Raw genomic sequence first — 17881 nt, forward strand, 5'->3', positions numbered from 1 at the left:
GGAAGATTTGCATAACGCCGCCCAAATGTTCACGCAAAGAAAGTAGGCGTAACTTTTATTCTCGCTGTAGTATTGTTGCCGCTGCCGCCATGTCGTGAAGGCGCTGTGTGTTTCGTTGTGAAAGCGAAACTACTTTGTTTGGCCTTCCAAAAGAGGACAATATCCGTTTCGTTATGCCTAGAGCTGATCCGTGCTGGTCGCTGAGGAAATACATCAACTTTGCGCTGTGGATCGCCGGATCGGCTTTCACCGTGGACGAAGCGGAGTCCAGCCCGGGGTCGTCACATGTGGTTGCCGCAAGCCCACCGGCCACTCCTTAGTCGAATCTGCTGACTGCGCCGTTCTCAAGCCCGCCTGCCTCTGCTCACTCTAGGCCGAGGCCTTAAACCGCATAAACACATTTCATTACACCAAATAGCAGCATTTTTTAGCAGCATCATATGACCCCTTTAACCCTGCAAAATTATTGTTTAAAAATGATACAAAATCCAAAAGAGTAGTAACTGTGTGTATAATAGTTATACACACCAACACAGAATGTGACTGAAGTGTTTTTTCTTTCTCCTTTTGAGTGCTGAAACAGATCTACTGTAACTCTAGAACTCTGCATTGTGTCTAATCTATAGAAAACTGGAGTTAAATTATATAATAAATATATGCTGCATTTTAGTTATTTAGTGTAACAGAACTTGAATTTTTATTTTTAATGTTGGTTTTTGCATTAATGAATTTTGTTTTTACATCGAAAAAGGTCTTAACCTTCATATGATGGCACTAAAATGCTTAAGTTTAGAATGTGTTTTGTTCCTAACAAATACATATAACTTACCAAATCCTGCCATTGGTTATGAATTAAACCATATACGATCTAACTCTGTCTTGGCTTCACCATCATACATTGGCTTGAGGTCATAATTAATCCAAAAATGGTAGGTTATGTTAGCACACAGCAGTTTAGCGGTGCAATTTAACATTGTGAATTTTCTATGCAACAAATTAGCTTGAATTATCACAGAAGCTATTTGTGAACAGATCATTCCATGCTGAAGGCTTTGAATGAATGTGATTTTCATGAATTTAGATTTGTTTATTGACCACCTTACCTATCCAAACACAGCTGAGGTTTAGGATTGCAGTAGGTCTGTCCTGCATGCTGAAGTATCGTCTATGTTAGAGCTTAATGTTGTAATTAATCCACCTCTGTGTTTGAGCCACAGTATATGTGATTATATCAGTGTTCTTATATCTGTGTTATATCAGATATGCACATTATTGTGTATGTGTATAGTTTATGTATACGTGTTGTTGGTGTATAAAGTGATTCTGTAATGTGTGTCATTCTGTGCTGCTGTAATTCAGTCTAAGTTAAAGAAATAGTTATTATGCAAAAGGCTGTCTCATTCCATTCCCTAGTTCACAATGAAGTGAATTGTTCAATTCTGACATTTTGTATCATTTTTTTGTGCATTGTTACTGTAGCTTTTAAAAAGAGCAGTACCATTATGAAATATTAGTTTGTCCTCCATTTCTGGTGATTTTCAAGGCTGTACTGTACTGACATCCGTCAATATAGTGAGCAGCCTACTGGTGTTCTCTGGGATTTTTCAGTGCACTAGGTGGGACAACTTGGTCAGTGTACTTAATACTGAACTGGGCAGTGGATTGAAACAAAAATAACTAAATTTCCTGCTTATCTCTTACAGAAAGGGATGAAAATATTGCTGTTTGCACTAACAATATAAGATGAGAGATTTAAGCTGTTTAATCACTCTCTTTTCCACTTACTATCTTTTTCTTCTCAGTTCTAATCAGACTGCCGCTACACTAAACTTGTGATCAGTGTCATCTGGCATTCACCAGTATGTCATGTGTTTCCACATATTTCCTTCCCTTCGCATAGGTGAGAAGGTCATGGCTGATGATGAGTTCACTTGTGACCTCTTCCGCTTTCTGCAGCTCCTCTGTGAGGGTCACAACAATGGTGGGTCCTGAATCTTCGTGTACAGTAAAATGCTGTTGTTTTTGTTACTGTAGAACACAAAGTTCAAGGGAATGTAATTGTTGTACAAATTGAATGTTTAACCATCTGTGAGTTTACTTTTACTTTAGACTTCCAGAACTACCTGAGAACACAGACAGGCAGCACCACCATCATCAATGTCATTATCTGTACAGTGGATTACCTGCTTAGACTACAGGTGATGTCATTTTACCCTTGAAAACGGACTAATTCAGACATCGTTACATACTCTTGAACTTATAGACCGATAAAGTGTTGCTTTAAATTTTGATATCTGCACACTTATTAGTTTGTGGATGTTTATTTTCTCTTTCCAGGAGTCTATCAGTGATTTCTACTGGTATTACTCAGGAAAAGACATAATAGATGAACCAGGCAAAAGGAACTTCTCTAAAGCTATGACTGTGGCCAAACAGGTGTTCAACAGCCTTACTGAGTATATCCAGGTACATCATCTTATTTCTTTGATCATTAACTTTCATATTCCTTTTATTTATTATATTAATTTTGTGGTCTCCACATGTAACTTTTACACAACCCCTTGTGTGTTTGAATAGCTGAATGGTGGAATTTTCTCCCGAGAAAAATTTGCTCTGAATTTTTACAGTGTTCTCGGCACATTAATTTCCTCTAAAATCATAGACTTATCTACCATGTATTTAAGTTGTCCTTCTGTCTCAGGGACCCTGCACAGGAAACCAGCAGTCCCTGGCCCACAGTCGCCTGTGGGATGCTGTGGTGGGCTTCCTGCATGTTTTTGCCCATATGATGATGAAACTGGCTCAGGTAACCCATCTGAACTTGATTGCTCTGTTACCTACACATTTCTTGTTTTCATTCTATCTGAATGCATTAGATCACATAGTTGAGATTTTCATTCATGTACATGAAGTTGGCTTAGTGTTTTTTGTATAAATATAAAGTTTTTGTATCACAGTATCTTTTATGTAACATAAAAACATATTGTACAGCTTCTCAGTAGATCTGCACACTTTCTCCAGTAGCAAATGTGTTTAATTTCTACTAAAAGGGCTTATTTATTTCTTTAGTTGCTAATAGGAAATGCATGTAAATGAAGTTGTAGTAGTTGCTTATGAATAGTAGAACTGCTTTTAATGATTAGATTACAAGCTAAATTAAAGAGCATGTTACATTCCTTTTTCAAACTTTTAACGACTGGTATGTTGGAATGTTTTACTGTTTTTACTCTCAATGCTTTACTGATTAATCAAACTGTTTTTCATATGCCGTATGCAGGGAAGAGTATGTATCACTCTTATTTATCTATTGAAGTGGTTGTATTTGAGTTTCCCCCTTTATGTTCCAGATTCTTAAATTCAGGTGTTTGAACCCAGTTGGCCTTTTTTGACACAAAATCTAATTTTTACTCTTCATTTAACATGCCAATTTCTCTTAATATTTCTGAAAAAAATAAAAATAAAAAAGCATGCAAACAAGTGGGTCAAACATCCTGAGAAAATGGATGGCAGTTAACATTACCCAGAAAAACCATGTGTTTTTAGCTTTATGTGATTTTTGTTTTGCCTCTTCTACAATTCTGCCTTTGGTGTGATGTTTTTTTTTTTCATCATCTCTTGTGTGTATGGAGTGTTTCTGTTTCTAGTAATTAACTCCTGTTATTGTTACTGCATGCATTAACCTACATTAAATGTTACAGTTTTTTAGATTATCCTCAACCAATCTGATAAGGTAACGTTTCTTATAAAGATGCTAATGTATTTATTTTGTGATCATACCCTTATACAGCAAGTTATACCACCACAAATAATGAAGCTGTTATGTCTAAAACAGTTTTTCCCCCTTTTTTTAAGAATCATATTGCTATAATCGCATTTGTTGTTGTTGTTTTTTTACATTGTGTATTAAAAAAACATTATTTAATAAAAAATGTATATTTTATATATTCTTTTAGTTTTATAAATTATATGTTTTGTACATTTTTTGATGTACAAAAGCTGCTACATTTGTTGTTGTTGTTTTTTTACATTGTGTATTAAAAAAACATTATTTAATAAAAAATGTTATAAATTATATGTTTTGTACATTTTTTGATGTACAAAAGCTGCTGATTTAGATAATATATGTTATGGTACAGTTAATATGTCATTCTGTTTTCTTGTAGGATTCCAGTCAGATTGGTCTTCTGAAAGAGTTGTTGGACCTTCAGAAAGATATGGTGGTCATGTTATTGTCTCTGCTGGAGGGTATAAAGAAAATCTTGCATTTATGTTCATCAGTTTTTACATCATTCAGTCTAGACCTGATTACACTGTATGACTCTGTATTTGACAGGTAATGTTGTAAATGGCACTATTGCTCGCCAAATGGTGGACATGCTAGTGGAGTCATCCAGCAATGTAGAAATGATCCTTAAATTCTTCGACATGTTCCTCAAGCTGAAGGACATTGTTGCGTCTGATGCATTCCGCGACTATTTGACAGACCCTAGAGGTTTGATATCCAAGAAGGATTTCCAAAAAGCCATGGACAGCCAGAAACAGTACACACCTGCGGAGATCCAATTCCTATTGTCCTGCTCTGAGGCAGATGAGAATGAGATGATTAATTACGAGGAGTTTGCCAGTCGGTTCCAAGAGCCAGCGAAAGACATTGGTTTTAACATTGCGGTGCTGCTAACCAACCTCTCTGAACATGTTCCTCATGATACCAGGTTGCAGAACTTCCTCGAACAAGCTGAGAGCGTTCTGAACTATTTCCGCCCATTCTTGGGTCGCATCGAGATAATGGGCGCCAGCAGGAAGATCGAGAGAATCTACTTTGAGATCAGTGAGGTGAATCGTAAGCAATGGGAAATGCCTCAAGTCAAAGAGTCCAAACGGCAGTTCATATTTGACGTGGTCAACGAAGGTGGCGAATCGGAGAAGATGGAGATTTTTGTCAACTTTTGTGAGGACACCATCTTTGAGATGAATATCGCTTCACAGATTTCAGAGCAGGATGAGGAGGAGAAAGAAGAGAACGATGAGGAGGAACCCGAAGGAGGAGGTGGCGGAGATGAAGATGGTGGTGGAGAGGAGGGCCAGCCAGAATCAAGCTCCGCCTTTGCTGATTTCATCCAAAGCATCATGAATTTCCTGGGCATGTTTACCTTTAGGAATATTCGCAGACAGTACCGTAGGCTCAGGAAGATGACCATCAAGGAAATTGTGGTCAGGGTTGCTACCTTCCTATGGACAATCCTCATGGGCATCCTCCATTTCATTTACAGTGTGTGTAAAGGTTTCTTCTTGCTCATCTGGCATACACTTTTTGGAGGTGGTTTAGTTGAAGGGGCCAAGAACATCACCGTCACCGAGTTGCTGGCCAGCATGCCGGATCCCACACAGGATGAGGTGCATGGAGACCTACCGGGAGAACCAAGGGGCGGAGAGGCGCAGGATACAGGAGGTATAACCGACTCAATGGAAGCAGGAGGGGGAGAGGAAGAGGATGAGGACATCCAGGAAAAAGATGGTGGGAAGATTCCTGGTATCGATACACCTGGTGGACTTGGAGATATGGGTGACACGACCCCTGTGGAGCCACCGACTCCAGAGGGCACTCCATTACTGAAAAGGAAAATGGTATGGTGTTTATTCAACTGGGTTCCTTGTGTTCCTTCACCAATCTTCTACACAAAGATTATTAATTGTATGCGTCATGTTGGTCCTTGTTTTTTTTTTTATGCTGCAGCAACCAGAAGCAGGAAGTGAGCAACCTCCTATTGAAGAACCTCTCCCTGAGCCTGAGAAAGCAGAGTGAGTGACTCCCAAATGAAGGGAAAACAGGACATTGTTTTGTGTTTTTCTAGATGTATTTACCATTTTAATGACCATCTTCCGTGTGTAACAGCACTGAGAATGGAGAGAAGGCTGAGAAGGAAGCAGAGGTCAAGCCTGAGACGACACCAGAAGAACCAAAACCTGAGAAAGCCACCAAAGCCAAGAAGGAAAAGAAATCAGCCAAGGGGGCAGGATTTGAGCTCTGGAATGAATTGGATGTTCAAAGAAATAAATTCATGGTAGGAGAAATAATATATTTTTCTTCTAAATCTTGAATCTATGAGTTTTAGTTACGATTTACGGGTTTTGATTTGCTGTTCATCTCCACTTCCATCTACAGAACTGTTTGTCCCGTAACTTCTACAACCTTCGTTTCCTGGCTTTGTTCATCGCCTTCGCCCTGAACTTCATTCTTCTCTTCTACAAGGTCGGAAAACCTATTTTAGATTTTCACACAAATTGTCCCATTTTAATAAGTGGTTTATTTGGATTTCTAGGCTTGTTTATATGTCCTTTTGTTAAAATGTTTAATTTAATTCAATTCAATCAAAATGGCATGCCTCACAATCATTTTACTTTAAAATGCACATAGATGTAAAAATAAAATCTAATGTTCCTGTCATTTTTTTTATTTAATTTTTTTTTCCAGGTATCTGATACTCCTCCGTTTACTGATGAGTTTGACGGCTCAGGTATGTTTGAAAGCTCTGGGCTGTTTGAAGGCTCTGGGGAGGACTTTGAGGGCTCTGGTGGAGAGGATGGAGGCGATGATGATGAGGAAGGTCCTGTGTATTATTTCCTGGAAGAGAGTACCGGATACATGCAGCCCACTCTGGCCTGCCTGGCCATTGTGCACACCATCATCGCTTTCTTATCCATCATTGGATACAACTGCCTCAAGGTTTGAACCACTAGATTTATATTTTAGTGCTTGAACTTGTGTCATTATCAGACTTGAGTTATCATGATGTCGTGGTCTGTTAGATTCCACTGGTCATCTTTAAGAGAGAGAAAGAGCTGGCAAGAAAGCTGGAGTTTGATGGCCTTTACATCACTGAACAGCCAGAAGATGATGACATCAAAGGCCAGTGGGACAGATTGGTGCTAAACACACCGTAAGTGTGCAGAAAAGTTGAGTTAGATTCTGTTTTGAGGTCAAACTGGTTTTGCACATATGTGGTCCCTAATTTATGTCTCTTTAATACTCTAGGGTGTTAGGATGGACTAATAAGTGTGTGTTAGCAGACCCAGCCAGCTGTGGTCATAGTTTTTCCTTTAAAAAAACTGTAATTAAAACACTTTATCATTGTTTTAGCTCCTTTCCCTCCAACTACTGGGACAAATTTGTTAAGCGAAAGGTAAATCAATATTCTTTCTGTTCATTGGTGTTTAGGTTTAAAATGAATGTGTTTATGAGGCCATGATGTTCTTGTTTCCTTTGGCAAGGTTCTGGATAAATACGGAGATATTTATGGACGTGAGCGAATTGCAGAGCTGCTGGGTATGGATCTGGCATCGCTGGATGTCAGCAAACAACAGACAGACAAGAAACCCGAAGAGCGGAAAACAGGTACAGTCAGTACAACAAAACTCAAACTGGTTCTGAAAATCTGAATTTACACACCAGTTGACTCTGTTGGCTTGTTTCAGCTGATGATGACTGTGGGTTTGCTGGCTGTGGTTGTGTACCTCTACACTGTGGTGGCCTTTAACTTCTTCAGGAAGTTCTACAATAAGAGCGAGGATGAGGACGAGCCGGACATGAAGTGTGACGACATGATGACAGTTGGTCACTGCATTATAAAACACTATTGGTGTCAAATTGTCTTTTTTTTCTCCTTCTCTAATAATGTCTTTATGAGTTGTACAGTAACAAACATTTTGTAAAACCTTTTGTTGGGGGTTGCTCATTTTTTTCTGCAATTCTCCCCTAACCAAACACCTGCTGTGTAATCCAACACATCTCTCGCTCTTTCTCTTCTCAGTGTTATCTGTTCCACATGTACGTGGGTGTGCGGGCAGGTGGAGGTATAGGAGACGAGATTGAAGACCCAGCAGGGGATGAGTATGAACTCTATCGGGTGGTTTTCGACATCACCTTTTTCTTCTTTGTCATCGTCATCCTGCTGGCCATCATTCAAGGTGAGACTTATGTTTCTATTCAACTTGGCCTAGCAAATCTACCGCATTAAATTATACATTTATGACTGGCTATGAAATTTCATTTTCTGGATTAGATTGAAAACACTGCACTGCAATTCAATGCGTGTTTGTCTGCACAGGTCTGATCATTGATGCTTTTGGTGAGCTGAGAGACCAGCAAGAACAAGTAAAAGAAGACATGGAGGTACTGAGATCTTTACGGTTCAATAAAGAAAAATACATATTAAGTTTTTAAATGCTTAGCAATGTATCTGCTTTTCCGCTTTGCATTGCCAGACCAAATGCTTTATATGTGGTATTGGGAGTGATTACTTTGATACAACTCCACATGGCTTTGAGACGCATACTCTTGAAGAACACAACCTGGCCAATTACATGTGAGCGATTCGGTTTTCTGCCACCTTTCTTATGTTATACAATCTCTCCATCTTCAGACATCTTATACAGTCTCTCTCTCTTCATTAGGTTCTTCCTGATGTACTTAATCAACAAGGATGAAACTGAGCACACTGGGCAGGTAAGATGTGTCACAATGTTCATAATTCATAAATATGAAAAGTGATCTAAATATAATATGTGTTTGACAGGAATCATATGTGTGGAAGATGTACCAGGAGAGATGCTGGGATTTCTTCCCTGCTGGAGACTGCTTCAGAAAACAATATGAAGACCAGCTTGGATAAATGTTTTTCTGTTTTGTTCGTTGCCTTTAACCAGTAGTATGATGTTTAAATTGTGACAATCCATGTTATATGTAAAATTACACAGTAATAATGTTATTGACTTGCACAATACCAGATCATTATACTCATATACACTCAAAATGCATGCTATTTATTCATAGTAAGTTTTTTTGGAGGGTAATTTTTAAGTATCTGCTCATTTAAAATATTAATGTGCCTAAGACCTGTTCTAATGATTCTTTAGCGTGTCACAATTTTTGTCATAAATTTGAAAATGTTAATGTACTTGATGTTCTTGCAGTTTAAGCATCCCACTTCCAGATGAGCTCAAACATCAAAATCTACTGTGAAAAAAATGATTTTATCAAAATATATAAATAATCATCACAGACATTGTGAATGATGTGAATTTGAATGTTTTTATTCAGAAATTGTAAAAGCATTACATTAAGCATCATATTTGTCTTCAATCATCTAATAATCTTAAAATAGCAAATTCACATTCTAAATGTTAAAAGTCTCAAAAGTATGTTGAATGTTGTTCAAAAATGTGGCATTTTATCAGAGTACTACAGATGAGCAACAAGCTAAAAGTGCAAAAATAAATCCTAATGAAAACAGAATAGATCATTAATCAAGATACATATGCTACCAACATTGTTTAATTTTAAGATTTCAGTTGCCTTTTTAGGGCCTTTTACGATATGGTATGATAAAGATGCTATACATTTAAAACAAATATATACAGTGGGGAAAAAAAGTATTTAGTCAGCCACCAATTGTGCAAGTTCTCCCACTTAAAAAGATGAGAGAGGCCTGTAATTTTCATCATAGGTATACCTCAACTATGAGAGACAAAATGAGAAAAAAAATCCAGAAAATCACATTGTAGGATTTTTAAAGAATTTATTTGCAAATTATGGTGGAAAATAAGTATTTGGTCAATAACAGGCTAGAAAAACAGAATAATCTAAAAATAACATTTCAGAGCAGCTGGTCTAGTTGAAGTGTAATTCCTGCAAATATATATGCAACTACACTAATAATTACAAATAGAATCACAAATGGCACTCCGCTAAATAATCAGATAATACATGGGTTTGTAGGTGATGGGATTTCCCCACCAGTACGCAAATCAGATTCTAGAATTGACTTTGTACTAAGTATAAATGTTATCATCACAGACACATCTTACACTTTGATACAACAGTCACTGCTTGTAAAAACGCTAATCTTATAGAAGCATTCCTTCCAGCGACCCTAAACCTTAAAGGGGTCATATGATGCGATTTCAAGTTTTCCTTTCTCTTTGGAGTGTTACAAGCTGATAAATAAGTTATAAGCATAAATAAGATCCCTGAAGTTGCAAAGACTAAAGTCTTAAAGGGGTCATATGATGCTGCTAAAAAGAACATTATTTTGTGTATTTGGTGTAATGAAATGTGTTTATGCGGTTTAAAGTATAAATGATAGTTGTCATGCGGTGAATCTGGCCAATTGTGAAATGGCTGTGTCGTCATCAACGCTCCTGCAGTCGCCGAGTCAGCCGGCTGCTCTCGAAACGCTATCGCGGTACTTTGATGCCACACGTGACAGCGGAGTTTTGCACATTGTGTGAGTGTGAGAGAGAGAGAGAGAGACAGGGTCACATCACAGTGGAGTCAGCTGTCTTAACCATGGCGTGTGTGCTGCAAACATACCAGCTTCATCACTGTGTCGGTCAGGCGACTCTGTTCCCCTTTAGGGCTCAGTCTTTACATTTATTTTGAAAGATGAAGCTCGCGATTATGGTAAGGGGCGTTACATTTCCGACGAGTGCTTGCCTACTATGCTGCAACTCCACCTGACCTATTATAACAAAAACCAACTCCAAACTATGTAAAAAAAAAAAAAAAGAACACTATTTCAATTATAAACACTACACTACCCTGCTTAAACATAAGAAAAAGAAGCAACTGAATGTTTATCATTCCTTGTTTTGAGTTGATAAAAAAAAAAAGGTTTCAAAATGCCAATACTAGATTCGACTGGGATTCATCATTATATAACACATGCAAAACCCTTTTTTCACTTGGAAATATTTTTCTTTTCAATCAAGATTCTAATTTAAAATCTAAATTTCAAAGATAAACTCTCAACTTTATTTGCCTCAGATTAAGATGAAGATTTAGACTGGAATATCCACTTGCGATTGATCTTGGGTTTGTGGGGTTTCGGCAGATCCAGGTATGGTGGAGGCTGATGAGCTATGCATGCACTGATTATCTGATGACAGCTCTGTTGGGATTGAGAGGATGCTTTCGCTGTCAGTGCTGGACTGGGACACTGTCTTGTACTCGCGCACAGGGCAGGCACGCTCTGTGAAATTGGGTTTGAAGCCGTTCTCCAGATCTTTAGGCATGGACAGCCATTTCTGTATGACAAAAAAAGATTAATTCTCACATTCCCTCTTTACCACTATTCAAGGATGGTACACAATTGAAAAAAAGAATAACTGTTGCTTACCTCAACATTGCCATTATAATTGTCAAAAAGGGCTGCAAGGTAATTGCTTACATTTCGTCCTGCATTTGGTACCACTGGTATTAAAATGATTCTTAACCTAAGGAACGTTACACATTAAATTATCATAAATAAAACACTTCTATTGAATTAAAAGATAAAGAGAATTTTACTGTGGAAAATTAAAATGCAATGTTTAAAATAAAGAAAAATGGTTGAAGGACAAAAAAAATGGCTTCAAACCTCTCGCTATGGATGAGCAAGCAGGAGAGTATGATGAGAATTATTGTGGCTCCCACTATATACAGCACCAGTGACGTCACAGACATGTTAATCGGACTCTCTGGGGAAAAGGGTTGTCATTAAGGCCACTGCTATAGATGTCATAATTGTTTTTTCAATCCAGCAAAATCTTTGCAAACATATGTTTATGCTTTTGTACAGTAAAAAAAAGTTACATATTGCTCCTTTAACTGACAGTGGGCCTGTAACAATACCACACTTTGCAGTCTTTGCCACTTGAGACTTTGCACTTGACTGTCCCAGTTTCAGTGTTCAGTGCCCTTCTGACTTCTGAGCGGTATTTGAGGCTAAGCGTAGCCTATCCCATCATCTTTCATGTGTATTTTGTAAAAGGTTTGCAACATTATCACTTAATCACAATTACATAGGCTCAACTGAACAGACATTTTTAAGTATTGAAAATCAAAATGTGCAAATAACAATGAAAAAACTTGCATTTTTACAATACTACACAGTACATCATATCAGTCAACAAGTGGTCAAGTGCAAAGACTGCGAGTGTGGATATTTGGACAGGCCCTGATACAACCAGTGCGTCATGTATATTAATCATCAAACATGAAACTGGTTGTGGAAAGATTTTATGGCAAATTCCTCACTTTCAACATATATAAAAAGCATCCAGTTTGTGGTGATGCATTACGGAAAGCATGAAAATACAATGTGCTGCAAGTCTGAAGAGTGTGAGAGCACGCACAGGCAGAGAGAACTTGTTCTGATTGGCTGTTCTGATGAGGCGTCGATAAAGCGCTTGTGACTGTGACTGTTTGTCTGCAGTTCTTCATCCTTTTCATTTGCAGCATACTAGCAGGCAGATAAAGCATTGAGAGACTTGTAATACAGATAAGATAAGTTACCTGTGTTATTGTTGGCCTTTAAAGATCCCCAGTAGACAGGCTCACTCCAGTCGCTCCAAAACATGGACTCTACGCAGGAATACCCTATTCGAGCCCTGACCTGGAACTCATACCGCTTTTTTGAGGGAAAAGGCAAACTGAAGGAGGTCCTGTGGCCTGGAGTGGTGTTCTAGGGAAGAGAGATGTTAATTGTGCCGCGTTTTGTGTTGTTTGGTGTTCAGACGACCACAAGGTGAGAAGCATACAATGACAATTTATACAACAGTTAACTTACGGTCCTCGAAACTGATTAGTCGTCAAGCACTGGGATTTTCTCTTTTATCTCAGCAAATCACTTTACCATTTAATAAGGAGTTCCGACAAGATATAACATATGGCATAGTAACAATGTCTTTTTTTTTTTTTTTTTAAGTGCAAATGGCTCTATTATTATTTTTGGACGTATCTCTTCGCATGTTACGTAATTAAGCCGATAGGTGGCGACAAGTGACTTGTCTTTTTCAACAGCGATTAATACAGGGAAAAAAAACAAGTGACATTTTCTTACGAGTCACTGAATCATTTACTCAATCGATACGTAAATTCAAAACCCAGATTCAACCCCCTTGTCCAAATACCCACACTTGCTGTCTTGGCCACTTGAGAACGCGTGCGCGCGACATGAAGTAAGTGAGCAAGACTGTCCCAGGTCTTAAAAACGCCGAGATCTCGCGAGAGGTCATGGAAACCTTTCCAATGTATGTTAAATATTATACAAGAATCATCAGAGGACATTAAAAGACTCTATTTAAGGTTCACACACACACACACACACACACGCACACACAAAAAAAGTAATTCAATTTTTTTTTTATTAATTGTAATTTTAAATCTTTGCTAATCTTTGCCACTCTCCTTTAAACAAGTGGGTATTACCCATTTGTCAGCAAGAAGTTTTAAATAATTTAATATATAATACAATTTAGTATGATCACGTATTGTTTTATATTTAATAAGCGCATGTCAGAATAAGTATGTTGTTTCATTTTTACATAAATACATCTGAGACTGAATGGCGATGGAACATTATTTCACCCATATTTTGACATTTTATTTTCACAAAAGTTATTTGAAATAGTTAAAGTAGACACTTTAGTTGCATTTGATATGCTTTCTATAAACCCACTTTTGTCCATTTATTTTGATGTGGACATCGCTAAAATGCTGTTGATTTCAATGTCAGCAAATGCTTCTCATAATAAATCAGTAAGCCATTAGAGGCCATATTAAATTACTATACAATGCCAGAGTTTAGTTTTATCAAATTAATTTCATACCTTCCAGGCATTGTTGTCTGTCCTGTGACGAATTTCACTCTCAATGCAGACGTAGTTCCTTGTAATATTCCAGTACAGCCACAGTTCAGCATCTTTTTTTTCCACCACAGACAGGTTGAATGGAGGGTAAAGCTTCACTGATTAGCAACACATTATATAAAGTATCAATCCATCAGCCGTCATTTCCATATAATTATTATCAAGTCATAATAAATATGAATAATTTCTAATACCAGATGCTTTAATGTTTTCATGTTTCTGCTCTGTCACCAAACTGCCGTTGTCACTGTACAGCCATGTGTTTAAAGTATTAAACCGTAGTGGGTTTTCGTAGGTTAAAATGCAGCCCACGTTAACACCTTTAATCTTGAGATATTTAGGACAATCCAGAATTTCGTTATGTGAAAACCTAAGAGAAATCACATGCTAATGTCAGTCCTGAAATTTGTATCCAAAAATGCAGGTTTTTCTATTTTGTTCAACATACGCACTTGCTCTTGAAACTGTAACTTTGCTCATGCTCACTCCAGGTGCAATTAACATAGTCCAGGTTTATGATAAGGCAGTTTATTTCTGGGTAAAGAAGAGAGAAAGTTAACATTTCAATTCATCTTTAAAAGAGCCTTATTTTATTTTTAATTCTAATGTACATAATATATAAATGACAGCTTGTAATGCATGTAGTTTGTCAGTAGAGGATGCTCAGCCGGTGAGGACTGGAAAGAAACATATACATACAGGAAATATGCATGTTTTCAGTCAAAAACACTATTTTATACCTTCTTACTGATTAAAATTCAATTGTAGTCTTACATAAGAATTCTTAGAATATTTTGATTTAGTCATTGTATGAAAAACTGAAACAAAAATGTGGTAAGCTCATGTTGCGTGTGTGAATCATGGCCACAGACCAGCCATTTTGGAAGGCAAGCAACTGAACATTTGTCAGCTCTTCAGCGACAGGTTGCTGAAAAATTTCACAGTTTCCTGAGGAGTATGGAATGGTCTCCTCTGCTGATGAAACAATCTCTGCCGCCAGACTTTTTAGCCCCTATATATGTTAACATATTCGATTTTAACATCTTAACTGTTGTAGAACCACATACTTCCGTAGTTTTAGAGAGCATATAAAACCACAAAAAGGGGAAGAAATGAATCAAAAGCCAACAAACCCTACTGTTTTGTTTAATAGTTTCGAAATGAATCCTGTAAACCTTTTGTTTTTTAATACTAGGTATTATAGGCAACATGATATAAAATCAAAATAATAAGGAAAAAAATACATTTCATTTCAAAATGGTGTAGTTGTAAAATACTCACTTGGCTGGGATGCTGAAAATGCAAATGAAGGAATGTTCCCAAGGAAAAGACTGACTAAAAATAATATCATCTTGGACAGGTCACATAGCGCACTTGTTGTTTTAGGTTTGTTTCAGTCTTCCCTTTTCTAGCCTAAATGTATCTGCTCTCTGTGTGGGCTGGCATATGTGTGTGAGATTTCCTGTCCAAGAGAAGCCACATTTTGCTGATTGCCTGTTATGAAATGAACTAAATGCTAAATTTGTGTATGAAAGAAAATAGGCATTACAATTTTTTAGAACATTTTATTTAGCTTTTACATAAAAGCACATATTGTTATAAGAAACCTAAAATATGCTATAGTGATACATTTAAGCAATAAACATATATTCTAGCCTTTAGTTAGACATTATATAACAATCAGGTACAGCAAAATAACTGATCCACATAAGAAATTATTCTAAACAATCTTGTGTCTCAAAACTAGTGTGCTATCATATAGTTGGCGACCATATCTTTACATTTCAGCGGAGAAATGTATTACTAAAGAAGATGAACTGTTAAATAAACAGATTATGAATTTATATATTTTTTTTTTGCATCACATGGGAGATACTATGATTAATCACTATTACTTTACATTTTTTGTGACATTTTAAACGTTTTAGTGCTACAAACTTTTTTGTGTGTATCAATAGCATATCATACACTCAAGTAACTTTTAATTGAGCAAATAAAAGAGTTATTACTGATTTAGACAAATGGTGGGTGAGTATGCAGCAGATTTTCTGCTAGATGAAACCTTTAATTCTCATCATGGCAAGCCTCCCACACAGAAATGCTGACTTTACAACAGCACCCAATGCAGAGGTTGCATTAACGGATTTTTTTTTTATCTCACAATGTCAAATGCATCAGAGTTTTAAATGACAAAAGAGAGCTCTAAAGGCAGTGTAGTGTTACTGAAGGATAGGCTGGATGCTTCCTGCGCCAGTTGCAGAAGGGATGGTAATATATCCGAATACTCTCCACTATCGTAGCGCTCCTGCTCCGGGTCTGCATTTTGTTGCAGGCTCTGCTGCTGCTGTGTAACTGCACAAACACAATATAGTGAACAAACCAGAAGTGTAAGTTCTGAATTCATGTGTGGGTTCGGGACGGTGTGTGAGAGGGAAGCGTGGGCGTATATGTGTGTACCTGTGTTGGCGTGAGGTAACGTGTTTGCTTCATTCTGGCTTCTCTGTTTGCTCTCGGTTTTTGTGTTGGAGTCTTTAACAGCAGAGATGTGGCAGTCAGGGGTAAAGATCTACCATAAACATGAAACCAAACATGTCAGATCATAAATAAGCTTGTTAACTATAACTGAAGCAGTGTGGTTTGTAATAGCATCTGTGTTGTATTTTTCAATGATGTTGTAAGTCAGACCTTGCTGAAATTGTCCAGGTCTGGTGAGGGTGGAGAGCATGAGCGGATCGCTGCTAAACTGGAGTCAATCAGTGCCAGTGGATCAGACACATCATTTCTGTTCTCAAGAGAAGAAGGGGAGTGTAATATTCGGGCTGAACATTTAATCAAAATGTTTTAGTGTGATAGTGTATGCGCCGTGTGTTTTAGAGTGAAGCACAGCACTGTTTATTTATACAGTATGCGAGCTGCTCAGGATAACGGTGTTTTCGGTGTCTCAGAGCAACTTGGTTTGCAGTAAATGCTGCTTCATATGATCTCCATCTCTGCAAGTGCAGTTAGTTTGGGTTGCTTGCATTTGAAAACGCAATACACCAAACATTTCAGCGGATTTTTAATGAGAAGCATTTAGAATCTGTTGCCAACGAAGGAGAAGCTTTAAATCTGCGGTTTTTCACCAAAATAAAAGATTGTAGGCATAATGTTTTAAAGGGGACATCAGATGCCCATTTTCCACAAGTTGTTATGATTCTTTATGGTCTTCATGAAATGTCTGCAACATACTTTGGTTAAAATTCCTCAATGGTCGTGTAAAACAACACCCTTTTTACCTTGTCAAAAACAACTCTGTTCACAGTGACCCGTTTTGGTGCATGTCTCTTTAAATGATAATGAGCTACTGCTCACTCCACCCCTCTACCGTTTTTTTTTTGTGTGTATTTTAATTTTTTTTGTAAAACTGATCCTCTGCGTCCTCAGTGGCTCTGATGTTGGGAGAAAATGAAGACTCTTATGTTCACTTTTACATCCAACTACAATACACCCGCATTGCTTATGAGACGTTGTCGCTACCGGGTGTGCCTCACACGTCCTGAAAAGTGAAGCTGCGGGAAAGTGAAGTTTGGGCAGGAGTTTGATACCGCGGCTCCACCTCACGACACTACTGCGCAGACTCTGGCTCCAAACAAATCTCTACTGCGCAGACTCTTTTCAGACGTCATTTACTCAAGATGGCAGCGGCCATACTGAGATGCTTTGGCTTCACTTTTATATAGTGGAAGGAATAGGAGATGCGTCGTCCATCTTTTTTTACAGTCTATGGTCGCTACAGCTGCTCGAGCGTGGAGAAAATGGCCGACAGCGTACAACTGGCTGAGGGCTGAAATAAGCTAATATAGCGGTCGTGGGTGGGGCCTGAGCAGTATGACATCAAACTGCTCAGAAAATCAAAATGGCTCGATAATTGAGACTGATTAGGTTTTTTGAGTGGATTTTATCATTGTAGGGTGGTTGTGTCCACACACTGCTAAGACACATTTATATGCAAACACCATGTAAAAATGAATTTAGCATCTGATGTCCCCTTTAAAATGAAGATAAAGAAACAAATATTATTATTGTAATTTTACAGATCTACTGTAAAATATAATTTTTTATTCTATTATTTTCTTAAAGACTAAATTTTTATTTTAGAGTGAAATAGTCTTAAAGTAATATTTCTTAACCCCCCCCCCCGCCCCGCCCCACCCCT

The 17881-nt window shown here is 37.7% G+C and overlaps 4 protein-coding genes across 5 annotated transcripts in view; 2 read left to right on the forward strand and 2 right to left on the reverse strand.

Annotated features, from left to right (window-relative positions):
- Positions 1-9416, forward strand: part of LOC107734428 (ryanodine receptor 1-like) — a 53578-nt gene extending 44162 nt beyond the window's left edge. The window contains 20 exon segments of the mRNA XM_016546378.1: positions 1901-1981; positions 2110-2198; positions 2338-2466; positions 2702-2806; positions 4164-4245; positions 4334-5625; positions 5735-5799; positions 5894-6062; positions 6164-6250; positions 6473-6724; positions 6808-6938; positions 7139-7181; positions 7270-7383; positions 7385-7393; positions 7474-7608; positions 7809-7965; positions 8106-8170; positions 8263-8363; positions 8452-8503; positions 8574-9416. Coding sequence (XP_016401864.1) covers positions 1901-1981; positions 2110-2198; positions 2338-2466; positions 2702-2806; positions 4164-4245; positions 4334-5625; positions 5735-5799; positions 5894-6062; positions 6164-6250; positions 6473-6724; positions 6808-6938; positions 7139-7181; positions 7270-7383; positions 7385-7393; positions 7474-7608; positions 7809-7965; positions 8106-8170; positions 8263-8363; positions 8452-8503; positions 8574-8669 — 3254 coding nt within the window. The 3' untranslated portion in view covers positions 8670-9416.
- A 1077-nt stretch (positions 9417-10493) lies between these two features.
- Positions 10494-15049, reverse strand: LOC107734452 (cytokine receptor common subunit gamma-like). Its single transcript, XM_016546415.1, has 8 exons — positions 14968-15049; positions 14139-14220; positions 13881-14056; positions 13648-13784; positions 12332-12500; positions 11415-11514; positions 11175-11271; positions 10494-11082 (listed from the first exon to the last, which is right to left on the reverse strand). Exons 1-8 carry the CDS (start codon positions 15035-15037, stop codon positions 10837-10839), a joined length of 1077 nt encoding a protein of 358 aa, XP_016401901.1. The 5' UTR covers positions 15038-15049; the 3' UTR covers positions 10494-10836.
- Positions 12501-17881, forward strand: part of cfap298 (cilia and flagella associated protein 298) — a 13690-nt gene continuing 8309 nt past the window's right edge. The window contains exon 1 of one of the 2 annotated variants that reach the window (XM_016546421.1): positions 12501-12563. The gene's annotated coding sequence lies outside the window, so the exon portion shown is untranslated. The remainder of the gene's footprint in view (positions 12564-17881) is intronic. The other variant, XM_016546423.1, reaches the window with a different exon arrangement.
- The window catches only part of LOC107734455 (uncharacterized), a 4325-nt gene continuing 1521 nt past the window's right edge, over positions 15078-17881 (reverse strand). Inside the window, exons 5-8 of the mRNA XM_016546424.1 lie at positions 16372-16468; positions 16144-16252; positions 15910-16038; positions 15078-15180 (exon numbers count right to left, since the gene is read on the reverse strand). Of these exons, the coding sequence (XP_016401910.1) occupies positions 15095-15180; positions 15910-16038; positions 16144-16252; positions 16372-16468 (421 nt within the window). The 3' untranslated portion in view covers positions 15078-15094. The remainder of the gene's footprint in view (positions 15181-15909; positions 16039-16143; positions 16253-16371; positions 16469-17881) is intronic.

This window comes from Sinocyclocheilus rhinocerous, unplaced genomic scaffold (assembly GCF_001515625.1).
Source record: "Sinocyclocheilus rhinocerous isolate Xijiao unplaced genomic scaffold, SAMN03320098_v1.1 scaffold1211, whole genome shotgun sequence".
Taxonomy (NCBI): Eukaryota; Metazoa; Chordata; class Actinopteri; order Cypriniformes; family Cyprinidae; genus Sinocyclocheilus; species Sinocyclocheilus rhinocerous.

Excerpts from the sequence above, each read along its gene's own strand:
- LOC107734452 (XM_016546415.1), bottom strand. The coding sequence starts at position 15,037 with ATGATATTATTTTTAGTCAGTCTTTTCCTTGGGAACATTCCTTCATTT. Across the intron at positions 14,221-14,967 it reads ATTTTCAGCATCCCAGCCAA|AAATAAACTGCCTTATCATA; the intron begins GTGAGTATTTTA and ends TTCTTTACCCAG. Across the intron at positions 14,057-14,138 it reads AGTTACAGTTTCAAGAGCAA|GTTTTCACATAACGAAATTC; the intron begins GTGCGTATGTTG and ends GATTTCTCTTAG.